Source organism: Rhizophagus irregularis, chromosome 11 (assembly GCF_026210795.1).
Source record: "Rhizophagus irregularis chromosome 11, complete sequence".
NCBI classification, from domain to species: domain Eukaryota; kingdom Fungi; phylum Glomeromycota; class Glomeromycetes; order Glomerales; family Glomeraceae; genus Rhizophagus; species Rhizophagus irregularis.
Genome location: NC_089439.1, coordinates 3,000,531 through 3,021,974, shown reverse-complemented (window position 1 = coordinate 3,021,974; position 21,444 = coordinate 3,000,531). Strand labels below are relative to the sequence as shown.

The window sequence follows — 21,444 nt, the reverse complement described above, 5'->3', positions numbered from 1 at the left end:
ATCTATAATCTACATATTTTTAATTATAAATTATAAAAATTAACAGTTTAATTTATATTAATTATTTATTTTTTTTATTGATAATAAAAAAAAAAGATTTTTAATTTCGGTAAATTGATAATTAAATTTACCGATTTACAAATAATTTGAATAAACTGAAATTATATTTTATTAAGCAAATTTAAATCTACATTATTTAGAATGTTACTATAATTCATATTTAGAGTTTTAGCAAATTAGTGTAGATTTAAAATGTGATAATTTGATTTTTAGCAAATTAGGTTTATGTACACAGAGTACCTAAAGAATAGAATCCATTAATAAGCAAATACATAATAAAGTTGATCAGTCTACCTCTTTATGTGATTTGGTGATTAATATAAATGATTATGTCAAGTGCGAAGAATATTTTAAAAAATTTGAAATTAAGCATAATGCTTTACCAACTGTTGGATTACTAATGTTACATAATAGGTTTTTTGGTCAGGTAAATGATAATATCAAACAATACTTAATTCCTATTATATTAGGAAAGCAGCGATTACAAATGAATCAATCGGTATGCTATGATTTGAATCGTATTATGAATTAATAACAATTATTAGAGGTATGTTTTGTTACTTATTGATTATTTGTTTTTTTTGTTTTATATATAATATTGATTGTTTTTTTAGACAGATATCGATAATGAGAAGATTTGTATTGGACTTCAGAAACAAGAACAAGATATTCGTCAAGTTCTTTTCAAATTATTGATTAAAGATGTATCTCAAGAAATTGTATTGAAAGTGTGGTATATTCGAGCTACAGGAACATCAGGCATTGGTTATTATATGGTGCTATTAAACAATAGTATACATTTGTGTACATGTCTTTTATTAATGAATAAAGGCTTAATATGTCGTCACTTTTTTCATGTTACTACTTATTCTCAATCAGCCATATATTATATAACTCTTATATCAGCTCTAAGGTTGCTGGAGAAACTAGAAAGTTTTGGCAAGTTGGCGAAATGCCGAAATAGCGAAACTTTGCCAAAACTATATGAAAGTCTTATTAAAAAGTTAGCGAAACTCTGGAGAAAAGCGAAACCTGACAAAACTTATTATAAATGCTGAAACTGCTGAAACCTTGCCGAAACTATAATAAAACTATAGTAAAATCTTGGAGAAACTAATCGTAGAATTTTGAAGAGATTTAGACAGGTAACCTTAATCAGCTCATTGGTACCTTAATCCTAATATTAATCAAGAAACTCTTTTACAACAAATACCAGCTATTACATTATATTCTATAAACAATTCAAACGAAAATCTTTCTATTACCAATAGTATATTCAACCATTTATTTTCCATTCAATCTATATCATGCCATTCTAATTCAATAACAAAGTCAAATAAAACTATATATGCAGAGTTGTTTGAATTATCAAGAAAAGGTTATTAATTCAGCTATTAAAGCTGATATGTATTGAGACCTATCTAATATGTTTAAAACATTTCTATATGATATACAAAATAAATTTAATGAAAAGCAGCAAACAAATGAAGAAGATTACCTTGATATTAACAATCCCAATATCACCAAGTATAAAGGATAAGGTTGCGAGCTAAACTGGTTTTTGAATTTGGCAAAATGTCTAAACCTCAGTTTTGTCAATTTTTTTATAAGAGTTTATTATAGTTTTGTCATTTCATATGATTTTTATAGTCAAGTTTCGCCAAATTTTTATTAATATTTTAATATAGTTTTGTCAAGTTTCGCATTTACTATGAGGTTTCACTCGCAACCTTAGTTTGACATCCACCAAAAAGGTTGCAATCAAATGTTGAACAATCCTCCTCTAAAGATAAGCATGCCTTAAGAAATAGCATGCAAATTGACAAAAATGCAGAAGGTAGTAAAGGACGTATGTAAGTGCGGAAAATGCAAACAGTACAGATATTATGCTAAAACTTGCCAAACCTTGATGTAATTATCTTGGGCTAGATTTTCATCAAGGTTCGTGATTCATTGAAATTTTAAGTTTAAGTTGTTAGAATTTGATAATATTTACTAATTTCATTATTTTTCATTAAGATTGTTGGAGTTATTAGATTATTATAATGTTAGCATTAGGAACGTTAGGACTTAGTAGGAGCATTAGGAGCATTAGAAGTATTAGGAGTGTGAGTATTAGGAGTGTTAGGAATTAGGATTATTGATTGTTAGGAAAGAGCATTAGTAAAAATCATTAGAATTGTTAGCTGTTAAGTTATTAGGATCATTAGAATGATGTTAGGATCATTGGTCATAAAGAATGTTAGTTAGAATTGGTAAGTTATTAAGTTGGTTTTTGAGTCATTACAAGCTTTAGAATTTGTAGAGAACAAACTTATATGTCACATGTAGCACAATTGATTTTATTAATATATTGTTAATTCATTAGTTTAAATGTGAACTTTTGTTATCATATGACTTTTATTATAATCACGTGATTCGTGTTCATACACTTTTTTTGGAAATGGTGTTCAAACACAAAATCGTCATATAATAAATATCAAAATATATGTAATATTTTGATAATTTTTATTTCAAATTTGGTAAATTTGGCAATTTGCATGTCATTACTAAAAATTTACCTAAATTTTACCACAATTTGCATTACATTTGTATAACATAGGGATTGGAATTGATAATTGAATCAAAGTCGAATCTCATTTATTAAAAAAAAAAATTGAAATTAAGCAAAAAAATTAATTTAGCATTGCATCCAAAATTAAAGTGTATGATTTAAAATATTTTTAAAAAAGAAAAATTGATCGATAATGACCTTTAAAACTTTAAAAATAATGAAATGATCAGCAATGATCGGTAATAATCGGCAATGATGTTATAGTAATTTATACAGTTGGGTATTAGTAACAATATATAATTTCTTAATAGATTTTACAATTTTAATTCAGAATTTATATATTTACTGATTAGGAGCATGCCAGAAATCAGCTGATTTCTCTCAATTAGTAGCCTTAACCTCTTATTACTATTAAATATTAAATATTATATATAATAATTAATATTATATAATTATTTTGGCTTCTAGTAATTCAATTTAAGCAAACTTTTTTTTGTTTTGTAAAGCTAGACTTTTAAAGCTAAATAAGAGCTATAAATTAAAAAAAAGTTTATTAAAATTGGATCACTAGAAGTTAAAATAATTGCATTATAATAATTATTATTATAATATAAATTATAAATACAATTATCTTGGCTTCTAGCGATTCAATTTGAACAAACTTTTTTTGTTTTGTAAAGCTATATTTGTAGAATTAAATAAGAGTTATAAATTAAAAAAAAAGTTATTAAAATTGGATCACTAGAAGTCAAGATAATTGCATTATAATAATTATTATAATGTAAATACAATTATCTTGGCTTCTAGTGATTCAATTTAAACAAACTTTTTTTTGTTTTGTAAAGCTAGATTTGTAGAGCTAAATGAGAGCTATAAATTAAACAAAAAGTTTATTAAAATTAAATCACTAGAAGCCAAGATAATTGCATTATAGTAATTATATATAAAAATAATTAAATTACTTATATTTATATTTAGATATATAAATATCACATGATATATAGACCTGATCTGAAGCTTGACTCCCCCACCCCCTTTCAAATCAGCTGATTTCTGGCATGCCCCTTATGGAATTAATTATCAAAGCTTAAAATGGATTATCTTTTAAGAAACAAAAAATCAAATCTACAAAGATTCAATAATCAATTTCCATCCTTAGCATAACATTACTAAAAATTTGCCTAAAATTTACACAATTTGTGTTATGTTTGCATAACATTACTAAAAATTTACCTAAATTCACCATAATTTACATTACGTTTGTATAACATTTACCACAATTTGCATTATGTTTATATAACATTACTAAAAATTTATCTAAATTTACCACAATTTACATTATGTTTGCATAATATTACTAAAAATTCACTAAATTCACTACAATTTGCATTTCATTCGCATAACATTACTAAAAATTTGACTAAAATTCACCACAATTTGCATTATGTTCGCATAACATTACTAAAAATTTGATTAAATTCACCACAATTTGCACTTCGTTTACATAATATTACTAAAAATTTGACTAGATTCACCACAATTTGCATTACATTTGCATAAAATTACTAAAAATTTGCCTAAAATTTACACAATTTACATTACGTTTGTATAACATTTCTAAAAATTTGCCTAAAATTTCTTACAATTTAATGATAATTTACTGAAAAGTTTCTCAATATTTGAATTGGGAATTCTGTAGGAACAATGCCATTTTGATAAAATTTGCCAAATTGTAAGTCCTCCATTATCCCAAAATTGTAACACAATTTACCATAATTTACTGGGATAATTCTCAATTTGCCAGAAAAATTCCAGGCAAATTTGTGACAATAGTCACCATTAAACCTGTATTATTTGTGTGAAATTTTCTACATTTTGAGTATCCTATATGTGTAAGATATATGTAAAATAAATTATTTTTTTACCAGTGCATCTCTGGTATCAGTATTTACTTAAGCAAACAATCATCTATTATTTTATCATAATGATATTTACACTTTAAGTTATAGGTAGAGATAGGAAAGATAAGAATTAATGTAACAATTATTCCACAAATGTAAAGATTGGGTAAGGATAATGCAATATCTATGTGCTATAATGGTCTTACTAAATATAGAAATCTGCAGCACTGACCATTTATTTTTTTCGGGCACAATTGATAAATTATGTGCAGCAAAGTCATATAACACAACTACCCTAGCCACACCAGTAAAATTTTGCACACAGGGCCGCATTACAGCATTATGCACTAACACGTGAAAATAAACAGTAATGAATAAGGGGGTGATGAATAAGGTTTTACTTACTCAAAAAAAACTAAGTTCCTCAGATAAATATAAACAGTAAAACTCTGTGATGAATAAAAAGCAATCACATGACTATGCAAAAATTGCCAGTGTGACTAGGCTAGTTCATATAACACTCCCCAGAGATCCAGAAAAATTCCATTTTTATAATAAATGAATAAATCCCTAAAAGGTAGGGCTAGCAGAATACATGAGTAAACATAATAGTTCCTAGAAGGTTAGTAAAAGTACAGAGGATAGCCAGATAGGAGGGTACTGTATTATGGAATAAAACAAAATTTTTATGATTTTTAACAATTTTATTACAACACATGACAACTAGCCAATAATTATTGCATATTTTATTGACTATATTGTGATAGAAGTCTCATTAAAAAATGTGATTTTGCAATTTTGCAATATCTATACAGTTTTTGGCTAAAATTATTGTCAAGCGCAACCTAAGTTGGCCTGCATTAAGATGTAAGCCGGCTAGAATTATCAAATGTTTCTTACTATAATTGGTAATTTTTTATTGGAATAAAATCGGAATTTTTTCCGTTATCGTGATAAAAATTGTCAGAATAAATCCGGGGTATTACGTTATCAGAATTCATGTGATAACATGTATGATCTTAGCAAAATTCTATTACCGTTATTTCTCACTCTAGCATTCTCATTATAAACATCAACACGCCAATCATTGATGTTGCGCTTATGACACATGGAACAATGTTCTTCTCGTGTTGATGAGACATAATGGTTTCGGAAAAATATTTATGAATTTGTAGTTTGTAGGACAGATAGATAATTGATCGAGAAGTAAATTTTAGTTAATTATATCACAAAGGAGAGCATTCACATACAGGTGCACATTGTCATCGTTCTTCGATTAAAAAATGAATTAATATTAGAAATGAAATAGATCTTAGACTCGAATAAGAAAGAAAGATCTTTTATTTATATATATATTTTTTTTGAGTTAAAAAACAGAAGTGCCATTTAAAGTTTTTTTGTTGTACAATGTCAATGTGCAATGTCACGCGTGAAGCAAAAATATCATTCTTGATATGTATGTTTATAATATGATTCTTTAATAGACATTCACTTGCCAGACGGACATCCCGGACATCGTAGAAATATAGTCCTTCGGACTAATGATTATTTATTGAAAGATATTCATTTTTCTTATTTATTGTTATTAAAAATAAAATTCATTAAACGATTTCATATTTTTTTTTGTTTTGTTTTGCTGCTTCTTTTATTTAGCCAAGTTAACATAATAAATAATTTAATAGCGACTTATCCTCTAATAATAAATAACGACAAAAGGTAAACTTGGATGGAAATATAATCATTTATGATATGTTAAAATGTTCATTTCAAATGAAAAAAAAAATAAGACAACGAAATCTTTTTATCTAAATTAATGATCCGTAAACAAAGAAAGAAAGAAAAAAATGTATTAAAAAACAAAAGTAATTACATTCTGAAGGTAAGGGATGGGAAATATATAGACCTGGGATAAAGTTAAATGGGAAAATAAAAAAAAAGAATAGAATGTACAAAGAAATATATATATATAATAAAAAAGTACCATATATATGTGTATATATATATATATATAATTTTTTTTTTTTAACGAGAAAAATTATGATACAAATAGTGTAAAATTATACTACCAACCAATGATAATAGTACATTTATTTTCTCTGGGAAGTAAAACAATAGCAATAAATAAAAACCTGTTTGTTTCAATTTATCCCAATTCCAAAGAAAATAAGAATTTTTACCACAAACTTAAGATGTCGTGGATGGTGTGTCTGTTTCACTAGAAAGTTAATATAAAATTGTATATATGTAAGATATACTTGCAATATTCACAAAAATATATATTTTTTAAATAACCTTACCTGTTGCTACATCCTTTTAATACACTGAGTTGTTGCCTCAATGATTCAACTTCTTTAGCCATTTCATCTTGATTATGTTTAAGAGTATTGATGAACTCAACGGCTAAAAAAGAAAAGAAAAGAAAAATTAAAAACATTTTAAATTTAATTAATAAAATAATGAAAGAATTTTTACGCACCTTTACTCAAAATTTCCCACTTGCTTGTCTTTAAGCTTTTATCTACCGGTAATGAATCTCTAAGTTCATCAAAAAGTTCTTTCATTTCCTTTCTTCTTTTACGTTCAGCCAGTTTGTGTGATATCCTCAATTCAGGAGAACGAGAATATGGGGTTTCCTTTACAGGAGCCGGTTGTTGAATATATCCCGGATAATCATAGGCATAAGGATGGTATGAATGATGATGAGATGGATAAACTTGCGCACGATAACGGTCAACGTCCATCGGCATAGTACCATCTTGTTGTATAGGATCGGAGAATCGAGAGGGAAAGGTCATTACTGGCATTGAAGCGCGACGAGCTAATATAGGAGCACTAACTTCTTCTTGTACAATTTGAGATAAACGAGGGTTACTGAAAGGAGTATATGCAAGTGGAGGATCATTATGTTCAGAGAGATGAGTTTGTGATACACTGCTTGATACTGGATGATCAGAAACATTATCATTATACTGAGAATGAATAGAACATGATTCAGCATGAGATTGTAAACTTGTGTTTACATCTTGAACATTAAGTTTTGGCAACGAGCTATTTGACGAAATAAAAGATGATGGAGGAGCTGGTGGACTAGATGGAGCAGAGTAAGAATTCCTACGATCATAAAGTGATAAACGCTGTATATTTGGATCTCCAACAGATTCTCGTCGTTTTACGGGATAATCATCTGGATTCATTGGATGACTTGGTACCGGGACATTGATAACATTCTTTCGTTTTAATGGAGAAACCACTTCACCAACAGCAATAGAATGACGTCGTGGTTGTAGTTGTGCTTGAAACGCTGGATTCATTAATGGACCAGGAAAACCATCCTTGATAGGACTTGCACTAGCACTAATAGATGGTAATGCGTCTCTAAGTTTACGAGTTTCCATCGGTGAAAAAGATTGCTCACTTTTAACTGAAGATGGACGTGAAAGAGATGATGAAGGGGAAGGTGGATATTGATCTGTCACAAATGATCCACGACGCTCAGAAGAGATTGTGCCTGTAGATGGAAAGTTAATGTCAGGTTGCGAATACTGTCGAGCCAATTCTGGATTTGGAACAGATAAATGAAGTGAAGGATCGGTAATTGAACCACGTCTTTGTGCGGTCAAATAAGGTGGTATAGCGGAATGCTGAGGTTCTAGAGGAGCAAGTGAACGAGAAGTAAATGGTTCTGTGGTCGGTGAAGGAATAGAGGGAGAAGGTGTCATATTATTTTGGTCGGTTGGTGACGATTTGTATGACATATTATTATTTGTGTCATGAGGCGGAGTCGGGTTAGGAAAAGAATATTTGGATTCCAACATAGGAGCTTCCATAGACAATGGTGATGGGGAATGCGGGCGATTCAAAGTAGGTTTTGGTGGAGACGTATACTGTGTATCTTTTAATTAGTAATCAAAAAATTTATTAATTTTTGATTAAATAAGCTAGAATTTGGCAGTCATGATTAGCTGATTGTTTTAAATTTTATCTCAATGCGTTTAAATATTTATACCTGACTTATACAAATAAATATATTGAATCTTATTTTTAACACAAAGCATTAATTATATTTTTTATAGTTTTTTAAAGCCGTGCATTACTATTTGTAAATTAACTTACTTTGAATTATTGAGTGGTTATTTGAAGACGTATTGTTAGAAGAACTAGAGCCGTTACTATGATAAGACGATGTTATAGAATTATTAGATTGTTCGTAATTTTGGTTCAAAATCTGATGCGGACTTGGCAACTGAATTGCTTGAGTTGGCGACATCCCGCTTATTATAAGCGATTTTCTTATGCCGCGAACGAAATCGCTTTGGTACTATACTTTTTTTGCTACAAGTAAATAAAGTATATACATGTATATTAAAAAATATTAACAAATATTGGTGTTAAAATTGATGTCGGTTTTTAAAAGCGTTTAGGTTTAAAATTAATTTGAACATACATAAACCTGTCGAAGATAAAATTTTCAAAAACAAGGTACAAAAAGAAGTAAACTTTCGTATTTTATAAATAAAAATTTATTAGTTTTCTTAACGTTGGTCGAGAAATTCTATGTCAGAAAACAAAAAAAAAATAATGAAATGAAGGCTCAGTGATGAGCTGAAAGGGAAAAAAACATTTGCAAGAACTCTAGGCCTTTTGTTGATTGAAATACCCAACACTGCCCCACGAGGGACTTGTCAAATCAAATATTGAATAGATTCTATATTAGTTATCAAGTTCTGTATCTGTAAAAAAGCCATGAGTTCATAATGCTAAACATGTGGACACAGTAGGAATTGTGTATGAGTACCTACGGCCCATAACCACAATTACCACATTGAGTTTTATTTTTGGCGTAGCCAAATATCGTGTGAATGGAAGTCATTAGTTATTCTAAGATCACATGAATAGATAATAGATAAGGTACTATACATAATTATCATATGACTTTTATTCACATTTTCAAAAATAATATGTTATGTGTAATTAATTTTTAATCTTCATATAGTAAAATTCGAAATTTTCAGCCCGGACAATTTTAAACCTTAAAATTATTACGACTTGAAAAATTAGTCTAAGTAAATGTACCGATTTTATATTAATTTCTTTTTTGTGTATGATGACATATACATTCATACATATAAATAAAATAAAATAAAAATAAAGTAAAATAAAATAAATAATATATATACTTAATCCACCAAAAGCAGTCTAAATCAAAAAAATAATATCGATGGCTACGTTTACAAATTTATTCTATATTATAACAAAAAAAATATATATATATAATCGTGAATTATCAAATGTGAAAGGATTTTAATACAAATTTTACATAATAAAAAATTATAATTATTTACTCTTTGTCCATCGAAGGAGTTTTACTTTTTAGGTCCAACGCATCGATTTGATAAAATTGATCAATCTGACGTAAATGAAAACGAGGTCTAAGTAAGAATTATCCTAATCTCCAGTAGCCGAAATGATAATATCATTTGCAACAAATTGTTGCGATTGTGTCGCGATTGATACCTTTGAAATCCAGTCACCCATCTCCTGCTTTGTAGAAGCTTGCAGCATATATGAATTATTATTCGTATATATTGCAAATACATTTTGTCGCTAGATAAAATATTGTGTATAGGTATTGTAAGAGAATGATAAAGAACCACAAAAAAAAAAAAGAAAAAATATGAACCTGTAACATTTCCTCTGTACATTTTTGATAATCAACTCTAACCGATGAGAGATTAATGACACCTTGCTCTACCGTTTCTTTTTGAGACTCATAGATAAAGAGGTACGGTCTAATAAAAACCGAGAATATAAACTTAAATTGGATAATGTCGTGAAAATAAGATTATATAAATTAAATAACGTACCTTCTCAAGACAAACCAACGCTTTACCCAATTTTCTCCCGCATTTTCCGGTGTAAGTAAATGACCCTTTTTGGTTATTGTATCCCTACGTAAATAAAGTGTGATAATTAATAATTAGGTTTAAAACAAAAAGTGGTTTAAAAAAATATACATACGTTTTGGCAACCATTCGAACTTGTGCAACCAATTTAGATGGTTTGGTGGTTTTCCAAGAATCTGTATCTTGATGCGGTCCCGAAAGAGGGGGTTCTTGATTTATGACAATCTATTTATTATAATGAACGTTATATTAGAATTCTCTTTTATACTTATATTAAGTTGAATCATAATATAATACGGATAAAAACCTCTTTATTTATACCCCACTTTTTATTCCAAAGTGTAACAGCTTTTTTGGCCAAATCATCAGAGTTAGAACAACTTTCAGGTTTTTCATCAGAAGATCCTTTGCGTGCTCCGTGTAAAGCAAGAACTTGCTTCGTACATTCGACGGCTTCTAACCTACGAATACGTTCGCTAATTGTTTTATAGTCCTTAACAAGTGATACCCCACGAGGTTTCCAATTACCCAAAAATTCTTCACCACGAACATATTTATTAGCTGTATTTAATCTCCATAGTTCAGAAATTTTACGAGTCATGGGTGGCTTAAGAACTACTGAGAATAGACCACTAGTTTTCCATAAAACCTTCGATTGATTTAACAATTGAATTAACTTTGATGGTGGTCGAGCTTCACGACCTTGGATTTGCACTGCAATATCCATATGGAAAGAAATTGGTTCAACACATTTTTCAGCTTCAACATGCCAATTTAAACCTAATAAAACACGACTATTTGATTGAGTAGTCCTATTAAGAAATATAGAATCATGAAGCGTACTGTCCCATGAAGCTTTAGCAATTATCACGCTAGTGCCATCTGCATTAAATTGAGGATTTTGAGCCAGCAACAGGTTCATTTGTATATCATTTTGTACTGGTGATTCAGATAATCTTCCTTTTCCATCTAATAATCGAACTCGTCCTATTTCCATCTTTGTGATTTTACTCCAAGGAAATTGCTGACCAGAATTATGTGTTAATGTAAGTATAATACGTCGTTGTAAACCTTGTCGTAAAAAGAAAGCACCGGGATCTAGAGGATTTTGAGACAGAACTTGTACCGGTACATACTCTCCCGTTGGAGCAAGTTCACAAACTTGAACCCAGGCCACTACATCATGTTTTTCCTCAGCGACTAATTCATCCTCAGAACGTCGTTCTCTAGAAGTTGAAGTTTCAGATAAACCGATTCCATTGACACTACGATGAAGTGGTCGCTCGTTATGACCATCCCACCGCTCCATATCCTCCAATATACAACGTTTTGCATGACCGAATACTTCGAATGTCAACGTGCCACTGGTAAGCACTTCCATCATTGCAGGAGAAACAACCATCTTTAAAGTTTTTTCATAATTATAAGTAATTGGATTATTTCCGAATTCACTTACAGGATCTGTCGCATATATATGTTCGCTTTGTGTTAAAGGATGAACATTACCGAAGGAGGATAACTTAAATTGTACATGAACTTGGCTGAATTGTGATTCTTTTATGCCAGTGAGTTCCAAAATTGTTACTTCAAAAACTACTTGGCTACCAATTGATAATTTTGTAGAAATCTCCTTTTGTTTATCAATGACTTGTGGATCTTTTGAGGTTGTATCCTCAAAATCAGTCAGGAATTTAATATGCACTTTACAATACCCATAAACTTTGCCGGAGTATCTGCAAACTACAGGTGCATTTTGTTCATATTCAGTTTTCATAAGTAAAGATGTTAATCCTACGCTAGCACTGCCAATGAAGGTGAAGCTTGGACAAGGATTTTCATAAAATGGATCTTCCCAATTGAAATGTTTACTATATTGGGGACGGTCAATGAAATTATATAAATTACGCATTTTTTGTAAACGAGCTTTAAGCTTGTCAAGAGACCATACATAAACAACATCGTTCTTTGTGTCAATAACCTTAACTCCAACACAAGGCTTTTTAGAGGCATGCAGTGATGAATCCTCGTTGTTATAAAATTGGTTAAGTGCACTTGTGCTTTCCCATAATGATACTGGATTAGTGTAGGGCTCATCTTCTATAATAGTAAATTGATAAAGAATTTTTTTTTCAAGTTCTTTACTTATAACATTGGCTTCTTTCAATATTACTGCATTACTAAGAATTGTTTCGGCCATTTGTACGAATCTCTGACGTTTCCATTTCTTGAGGGCCATATGAATTAAACGTAATTCTTCTTCAGTATAAGGAGGATCAGGCGCTGAGTTGTATCCTTCATGGGGAGTATGAGACGATCTTTTCTCTTTGCGTTGATCCTGAGCTTGAATCATTTGCATTTCTTTTTGAATCATGTCAAGTTTTTCTTGTAATTGCGCTTTCTCGGCTTTTAATTCATCAGCTTCAAGGGTTGATTTTTCTAATTCATCTAACTTCTCCCTATATTCCTGTTTTTGCAAATCAAGTTGTTGCTGCATTTCATCCTTAACTACTTTAAGTTTATTTTCTAATTCAGCTGGTATATCCTGGGAGTATATTTCATCATTAGAGCTATCATCAAAATCACTACTTCTACTATCAGGTCGAGTTCTCCGAGCACTTTGAATTTTTTTGAGATCATCCATCAACCTATGTAAATATTCATCTGGTAAAGTCCCGAGCGTATTTAAGTTAGTATCAGTTCCAGAGTTTAAACAATTAATTGCTACTTCTCTCCTTGCATAGTTCCAATCTATGACCGCTTCTGACATCAAAGAAGCTGTAGATGTAGGAGAATCTGGTGCTTTAGCGCTATCCTCTCCATTTCCATTTGGAGTTATTGGTCCACTAATACTTATGCTGAGTTGTTTCGATTTCGCTCGTTCGCGCCTAACTTCTTCAGGATTATTAAAACGGAACACATGGAAATCTCCAAGAATGATACGAAACCCGGATTTCAATTTTTTTGGTTTATTTATACGCATGCCATTTACCATTGTCGTACTGTCTTCGTGAGGATACAGCGTAACAACTCCATCTATATTTTCAAAATAACAATGCTCATCTATTATATTCTCACCACTTAAACGTATATCAGAATGAGTATCAGACTCTAGACGACCAATTCGTGTTTTTCCAGGTTTTATTTGGTAAACTAAGCATTCTGACATGAGAGGATCCTCATTGAGATTGACAAGATGCGGTACTTTCTTAGGAGGATGTACGCCAACAGCATTCTTTTCAACCATAATACCAAGTTCTTCCAATGTCTTTTCACGTTCTTTTTGGATTTCTTCGGTTTTTCGTATTTTTTCCGCCCAAGATTCATTAACTTCATCCATTAATTTTTCAGAAGCTTGAATTTGATCGATTAATTCCTCTTTTGTCTTCTTTATAGTATTTCCGTTTTTATCCTGAAGTACAACAACTTGTTGAGAAGGAGGAACACTGGGATCATAAGGTTCACTTGAATCATAAGAGGCATCGCCGCCAAGTTTACTACGCAACATCTGTAATTCTTCTTTGAGTTCACGAATGAGTCTTGCATTGGGATCTTCGTTAACAACAGCTTTGTTCTTAATACGTTTAGCCGCATCAGCGTAACGTAAGGTACTAAGCGTTTCATCATAATCAGCTGCAGAAATGGCAGCAATCATGGCGGTTTTAGAGTTACCACCTAAACTGTCTTTCAACAACCAAGTTAAAACCTGAATGTATCATATTTAAATTTGATTAAAAAAACATGCATTAATATAGTTAAATAAAAATTCTCAACGACAAATTAGATCATTAGTTATGAAAATAACATACAGAATCTCTATATGGGACAAAAACTTCTTTCTTGCCCTTTTTTTTATCGCCAGACGACTGTTCAGCTAAAGAGGCAATAACTTTACCCAATGTTGTTAGTGATTTGTTGATGTTTGCTCCTTCTTTTAGCCGAGTTCCAGTTGCACCAGTTGAATTAGCACGTTCTGAACCAGCCAAATCCACAAGACTAATATACAATTTATGAAAACGTTAATAATTTAAATGAATTAAAATAAAAATATATATAAAATTAATTTACCTAATGCGAGCTACTTTCTCAGTATCCATATTTGTTTGAGTGTCATGCCTTTTCTGTGTTACTAATAAGGTAAATACAGCATGCGACCGACTTGATGTTTCATTCATATTTGTTGCAGCTACTGTTCTCGCCTAATAATTCATAATTTTTAGGTACTTAAAATTATTCATATCATTAAATGATTTCAAATTTTACCTTGTTACCCTCGTCCATTAAATTCTCAATATCATTAAAAGAGTTAACTATTAGCTTTGACAAATCTTCTACATATGGACCTAAAGCCGGATGTTCTCTGACTTTAAGATTGCCTTTGTTTTTAGGGTTTAATAAGTCTCTAACCCGCTCATTGTAAATTTCAATATAAGAGACTTGTACTTGATATGTGAGATTAGGATCTTGGTTATTATTTATGCGGTTAAATAATTCACAACAGGTGAGAGGTATAATGCCTTTCTCTTCTCCATAACCCATCTTTTCATGTAATATTAGAAAAATTAATAAAAGTTTTTTACTTATGCATGTAATATTTTACAGTACACACCATAGAATAAGATTTCCCTGCGCCAGTTTGACCGTCTAAAGTATAAATTCAATGATAGTTATTATGTTTATTCAAAACAGAATTTTTGACTAAATTTAATAAATTGTGTAGCGACTTACAGGCAAAAATACATGTATTGTACCCTTCAAAAGCGTGGTCGAGAAGTTCTTCACCGAGATCGTTATATAACATTGCTTGGGTGGCATAATTTGGATCATTCTTATCAAAAGACCAATATGATTTATCAAACGTAAACGATTTCACATCTTCAACACCATCTCGTTTAGCAGCTTTAGAATTTCCAGGGTCATTTGAATCTGGCCTGGTAATAAACGTTTGATTTCCCTCCATTCTAATGAGACATTTTGCCCCCCGGGCAATTTCTAATTAAATCGTCAAAGAATAAAAATATAAATAAAATTCTCAAATGTATAAATGCACCCTAATTTTATTTACCTCTAGAATTCAAAGGTCGACATCGAACAACTACTTTAATATTTCCACCTCCCATGATGACTTTGTTTTATAACAAAGTATTTATGTAAAAAAAAATAAGACAGCGGGCCTAAAAGCCCAAACTAATAAACCAGATGAAGTTAAATGTATGGGACTTAAAAAGAATTCAAAAAAATTACAATTGGCGGAATTGTTTAAAAGACCAAAATTGAAAATATTTACAAAATTGAAGAGCAGATGGTAAAAATTTTAAATCAAAAAACTAATAGTTTAAATTAATGACAGGTAAAAACATATTGGAATGCAAAAATTTGCAAGGCCATAAATCACAAAGGACTCGGCATAGAAGAAGCTTATTGCAAGCGAGATAGGTGAGGTTTAGGCGGTTTGGCAGTTGGCACAAACAGTTCGTTGCACTGTTTTCCATGTATGGCATTTTTTTTACAATTTTCATGCGGAATATGCGAATATTTGATCAATAGATAGTGTAAAGGTTTATTTTATCATTATTAAATTTTAGCTTATAATGCCAGTCTTTGTTCAAAAGGTACTATTGTTCTACATTATTCATATGCTTATACTAATACAGAACAGCCACATGAGTCGCCACGATAGCCACAAGTACACAATAGTACTACATAACACTACAAACAATAGTACCTAATATAGACACAATATAATCTTGAATCTTATTCAGTTATCGCCACAAATTTAACTTTTTAATGTTATTAAATAGCTAAATTGTATTAATGATAATTAATAATAAACATAGTAAATCAATTACTTTTTTGGTATATCTATATATAATTATTTGACCGGATTATATAATGAAAAAAACAAAATATTTTAAATTAGATAATATATTTATATATTAATTATCAGATAATATAAAAAATAATAAAATCAAATATAAAATAAAATATAAATAAAAATTAAATATAATATTAAGTGTTTTAATTGGCTAAATTTATTGATTATATGAATGTTTTTAAATTAAAAAATAGGAATATCATCTTTAACTTAAAATAAATAGTTATAGATTAATATGCTAAATTCTGTTAAAAGATAAAATAAAAATATATTATATATACTTTTTATTAAGAACAAGTCAAAGCTATTACAAATATACGTACAGAACATATATAAGCAAGCTACCTAGACTATTTATACAAAATAAACTACTTGTCATTACATTTAGAAACCCTATGTATACACAGTTGGGCAGTTATAAAGCTATACAAATATGGATCCTTATAGTCCCTATATACTGTAATTTACGCTTAATAAATTACAAAATTAACTCTAATATAGACCATATTATTATTATAAAAATATTGAAAACAAAAAAGGAATGTAAAAAGCTTCTGATGGCAGTTTTTTCTTTGTTTTAAGTTAGAAGTATAATACCTTTTCCAATCACCAGTATATTTATTCAAGCTAAAAGCCTTACCAATGATTTTATCCAAATTAGCCTATGATTCATAATAAGTAGCCTCTATTTTGAATTAATTTAAATGCTTTATATCCTGTGGATATAAATATAGAATGAGTAGAATTATTTGAATATAAAAATGCAATAGTGGTAGAAGCAAGAACTCTTATCAACACTACCTGAAATCTTTCTCATTTTTTTCTTTACTTAAAATCCTAGTTAGCCAAAAACTATTGTATAGGTAAACTTTCAAGTAGAGCAATTTAAGCTCTACTATTTCATAAATCTAATACTGCTTTGTTAAAGTTTACTGATACGATAATAGTAATGTATTTCTGTTACAATTTAAATTTAATCACAATCACTTAATTTCAGACTTTTAAGTAATTAAGTATATTAAGTTGAATCTATCTGAAGAGAATGTCATAGACTGTAATTTTACAAACATAACTTCTATCTCCAGATTTGTATCCAGTTATCATAGTATTAATAGTTTTGGGTGCTAGTATAACTAGTTGTTTCTTAGAAGTCTTATGATTAGTACTAGTCAAGCTAGTTTTAGAAGGTGAATTCAATCTACTGAAGTCACTATTTGAGTCCTGTTTAACTATTTCTGTATAAAAACTTGCTTAGTAGCTTTTCTTTAGAAGTAAAAGGAGTGGCATTTACTTTAAGAGTTACAGATAACACTTTGATTTGTGCTACTTTCTTTTCAATTTATATTACTTCTATATCAATTGGTGATTAGTACTTATTATAAGCAAAAATTTTTATATCCATCAAGACATTTTCTGTGAAACTGGACGTATAATTGGATTGTTGTGATGATATCAACAAACTTTCTTTCCAAATTTCATTAACTTTCTGACCAATTAAAAGCTGAAAATGTTGAGAATATGAAAAAATTTGTTAAGATTTTTTACTTTAAAGATTGCGAAAATATTTTAGAACTCTATAAAAAAAACTTTATAAGAAGCTAAATTTTCTTTGCTAATAAGTTTAATGGTATCTACTATATGTGCTTCACTTATATTGTCAGCTTTATATACATTTAAGCCAACCTTTAAAAATTTAAGAAAAAAACTATCTCCAAGGTTATTAATAAGTTGTTTGACTTTTAAATAGTCAACTTGTGATCTGTTGTTAGTATCAGAAGCTATTTTTCAATGAAAAAGTTACTGATAATTTCTTGGAAAAAATGGTTTATATGATTATTAAAAAAAAATCCTCTAAATTTAATTTTTACTGATTTTTAAAAAATCAAAAATATTAAATTAAAAAATTGAAAAATTATAAGATAATTGTACAATTTTACAATTAGCTGTAATATATTAATATATTATTATATTATATGATTTATATTTATTTATTAATTTTAAACTTTATTTTTAATTTTTATATTTGAATTTTAAGGACCCCGGATATCTCCAAAACAGGTCATAAGTCACACTTTCGGCAGATTGGCCCATTTTTCAGGGGCTTAAAAAATCGTTTTTTGTAAATATCTCGGCATCCAGTGGTCCAATTTTGATGAACATTTTTTTAAATTGTAGAGCTAAATGAGGGCTACAAAATAAAAAAAAGTTCATTAAAATTGAATTACTAGATGCTGAGATATTTACAAAAAACGATTTTTTGAGTTTCAGCAAAAAGGGGTGTTTTTGGCCAAAAGTCCATTATGACCTTTATATTAGATATCCGGGGTCCTGAATTTTAACTACTTATTCAAATATAGTATTCCGTATGAATCAAATTTTTTCTCTAAAATTTGATTCAATTCGGATTTGATTTGAACTTGATTTGACCTAAAAAATAATTATCTCAAATTTAGTAATTTAATTTTAATGATTTTTTTTTAATCAATAGTTCTCATTGCCCTAATCAAAATAAAAAAAAGTTATTCACAAAATACATTTTTATTCTTCAGAAATAATCAAATTACACCATATCATGAATCAAACATTAGAATCATAATTTGATTTAGATTCAAAAAAAAATTTCAAAAGTATAATGTTAAATTCAGAGGAATGAACTTTATTAAAAAATTTAGAACTAATTTTATGACCTTTTTTAGGGGACGTCTAAAGCGGAGTCAAATCACGTGACTTCGAAAAAAATTTATTTTCTAAATAAAATTTTTCGCAATATATATATACGACCTTTTAAACATATATACTAAGTGTATTTTGGCTCTTTCTGCAAGTTTACTTAGAATGACAAAATGAGTTTTGAATGCTGTTTTCGATTTATTTGACTTTTCATTTTTGTCTATCCATCTTTGGATATGATCAGCAAAAAAGCTTTTGCTAATATATAAAGTGAAAACCAGTATTCAAAATCTACCTTTTAACCTTAAGCTAGTAGCGGGTAAGATACTACTTATTTTATGATTTTCAAGTTTATGTTAAACTTGATTCATAAAAAAATTAGTTCACTCATATTATATCGAATCACGTGATTTGACTCCGCTTTAGACGACCCCCTTTTTTAGAAATTATAAACCTTTTAAAAGATAGTAATTATTATACATTTTCTATAATAAATCCAATTTTAATTCAAATTAAAAAATAATTTGCACTTTCTATTTCACATAATGTTAACTATAATTATAGGACCCCGGACATCACATATATAACTCATAACTGATCTGCATGAATTTAAGTACTTTTTGCTCTTGCTAAATAGACCTAATTTGCTAAAAATCAAATTATCACATTTCAAATTTATACTAATTTGCTAAAACTCAAAATATGAGTTAATGATTTTTTCTTTTATTATCAATAAAAAAATAAATGATTAATATAAATTAAACTGCCAATTTTTATAATTAAAATATGTAGATTATAGATAAAATAATAATTAATAAAAATAATAAATTAAATAAATAATTATTAAAAAATAAAATGTTGCGAAACTAAACGGACGGGTTTTGGCCCGCATTATGCTTAATTTTGGCCGGAATTATACTTAATTTTGGCCAAAATATAACCTGGACCCCGAAACTAATATTTTTAAAAATATTATTTATAAAGTTAAAAAAAAAGGATAAGTTAAATTTAAAAAAAAGTACCAATTTGTTCAAATATAAAATATGACTTTGTAAAATCAATACAATTTACTAAAACTCATAATTATGACTATTAATTAATTTTCAATCAATTTGCTCTATCTAAAATTATGAGTTTAACCTAATTTTGATTGAATTTGCTAAAACTCAAATGTGAGTTATATATGTGATGTCCGGGATCCTATAATTATGATAATTAAAATAAATATTTAATAATTTTATTTTATAAGATAAATAATAATAATAAAGATCAACAATTTACAATTAATTTATAAAAACTCAAACTAAAAAATCCTATAAATACATGAATCATGTTGAATAAAGTTAAATCAGCATTTTATATATCAATAAATCATTATTAGAAATTTTACTAACCATTTTTTATCTTTTTATATTGTAAAATTATTACCTCTTAACATAGTTAATAAATTTTTTTTAGTCATTTTTATGTTAAATATAAAGAATTCTATTATATACTTACATCAGAAATAAGTCTAAATCAATAATCATTCTCACTTAACTGTAGCATTACTTCTTAAAATTCATTTAACAATAAAATTTAAAAATCTGAAACTCAAAAACTTTATTTTTAATAAAAAAATTGGTAAATCTGAAACTTTCTTAAATTATAATTAGTTTTAAAAAAGCATAAAAATAGTTTATACAATTAAATTTATTATAAAAAATAGGTTCAGATTAAATTTTAACTAAACTAAAATTTTGAAAAAATAGGTTTGATAAGCATTTTTACATTTATTAAGTCCTTTTTATGAATAGGTTTTATATTTAAAATATATTCAAAATTTTATTAAAATATATTTAATTTTAATTCATGATATACTTATAATATATTTAAAAAATATGCCTAAAATACTTTTAAAATATACTTTTAATGTATTTGTTTTTTGTTGTTCAAGTACTTAAATTATATTTAAAATAGGACAATTTTAACGCTTACTAGGAGTGAAATTCACCTCCTAGTGAATTTTATTAGAGGTGAATTTTACCAGTAAAATTGGTAAATTTTAATATTATGTATTTACAAATTTTTTTCATTTGAATATAAAAAAATGTTAACTGATAGTGAATTTGCTTGTAATTTATTTACTGTGATTAAACGATTATGTGATATAAAGATAAATTATTACACAAAAAATTTTATCAGATAAACGAAATTGTTTTATTTATAAATGCAATGTTAATCTATAAAAACAATATTAAACTTAAGGTTGCTTGCCGAAACTAGGGAGTTTCGGCATGCCGAAACTGCCGAAACTGCCGAAACTAGGTTTCGGCAAGCAACTGAAAATGCCGAAATGCCAAAATGCCGAAACTGCCAAAACTGCCAAAACTGTTTCAGCGTTTCGGCACAGTATATCATATGATATACATATAGTTTTGGCATTTCTTAATTCAGTTAAGCTCTGATCAGTTTTTTAACTGATCATTGATAATCTAAAACGGT

General features: G+C 28.4%; 2 protein-coding genes across 4 annotated transcripts; both read right to left on the bottom strand.

The window, feature by feature from the left end:
- Positions 1 to 6,284: 6,284 nt before the first annotated feature.
- OCT59_003130 (uncharacterized protein) lies at positions 6,285 to 9,098 on the bottom strand. Of its 2 annotated transcripts, none has more exons than XM_066145420.1 (5): positions 8,960 to 9,098; positions 8,629 to 8,847; positions 6,992 to 8,407; positions 6,813 to 6,915; positions 6,285 to 6,730 (listed from the first exon to the last, which is right to left on the bottom strand). In XM_066145420.1, the coding sequence occupies exons 2-5, from the start codon at positions 8,780 to 8,782 to the stop codon at positions 6,700 to 6,702; spliced, it is 1,704 nt and encodes a 567-aa protein (XP_065996144.1). In that variant the 5' UTR covers positions 8,783 to 8,847; positions 8,960 to 9,098; the 3' UTR covers positions 6,285 to 6,699. The 2 variants fall into 2 exon arrangements, with proteins under 2 accessions (XP_065996144.1, XP_065996145.1); XM_066145421.1 differs by having other exon boundaries at positions 6,285 to 6,722.
- A 458-nt stretch (positions 9,099 to 9,556) lies between these two features.
- Positions 9,557 to 15,535, bottom strand: OCT59_003129 (uncharacterized protein; the record flags this gene model as incomplete). Of its 2 annotated transcripts, XM_066145419.1 has the most annotated exons (13): positions 9,557 to 9,756; positions 9,858 to 9,922; positions 10,030 to 10,119; positions 10,196 to 10,304; positions 10,380 to 10,463; positions 10,534 to 10,643; positions 10,726 to 14,121; positions 14,225 to 14,411; positions 14,484 to 14,614; positions 14,679 to 14,954; positions 15,025 to 15,059; positions 15,144 to 15,407; positions 15,481 to 15,535. In XM_066145419.1, 13 exons carry the CDS (start codon positions 15,533 to 15,535, stop codon positions 9,744 to 9,746), a joined length of 4,815 nt encoding a protein of 1,604 aa, XP_065996143.1. In that variant the 3' UTR covers positions 9,557 to 9,743. The 2 variants fall into 2 exon arrangements, with proteins under 2 accessions (XP_065996143.1, XP_065996142.1); XM_066145418.1 differs by having other exon boundaries at positions 9,557 to 10,119.
- Positions 15,536 to 21,444: the final 5,909 nt, after the last annotated feature.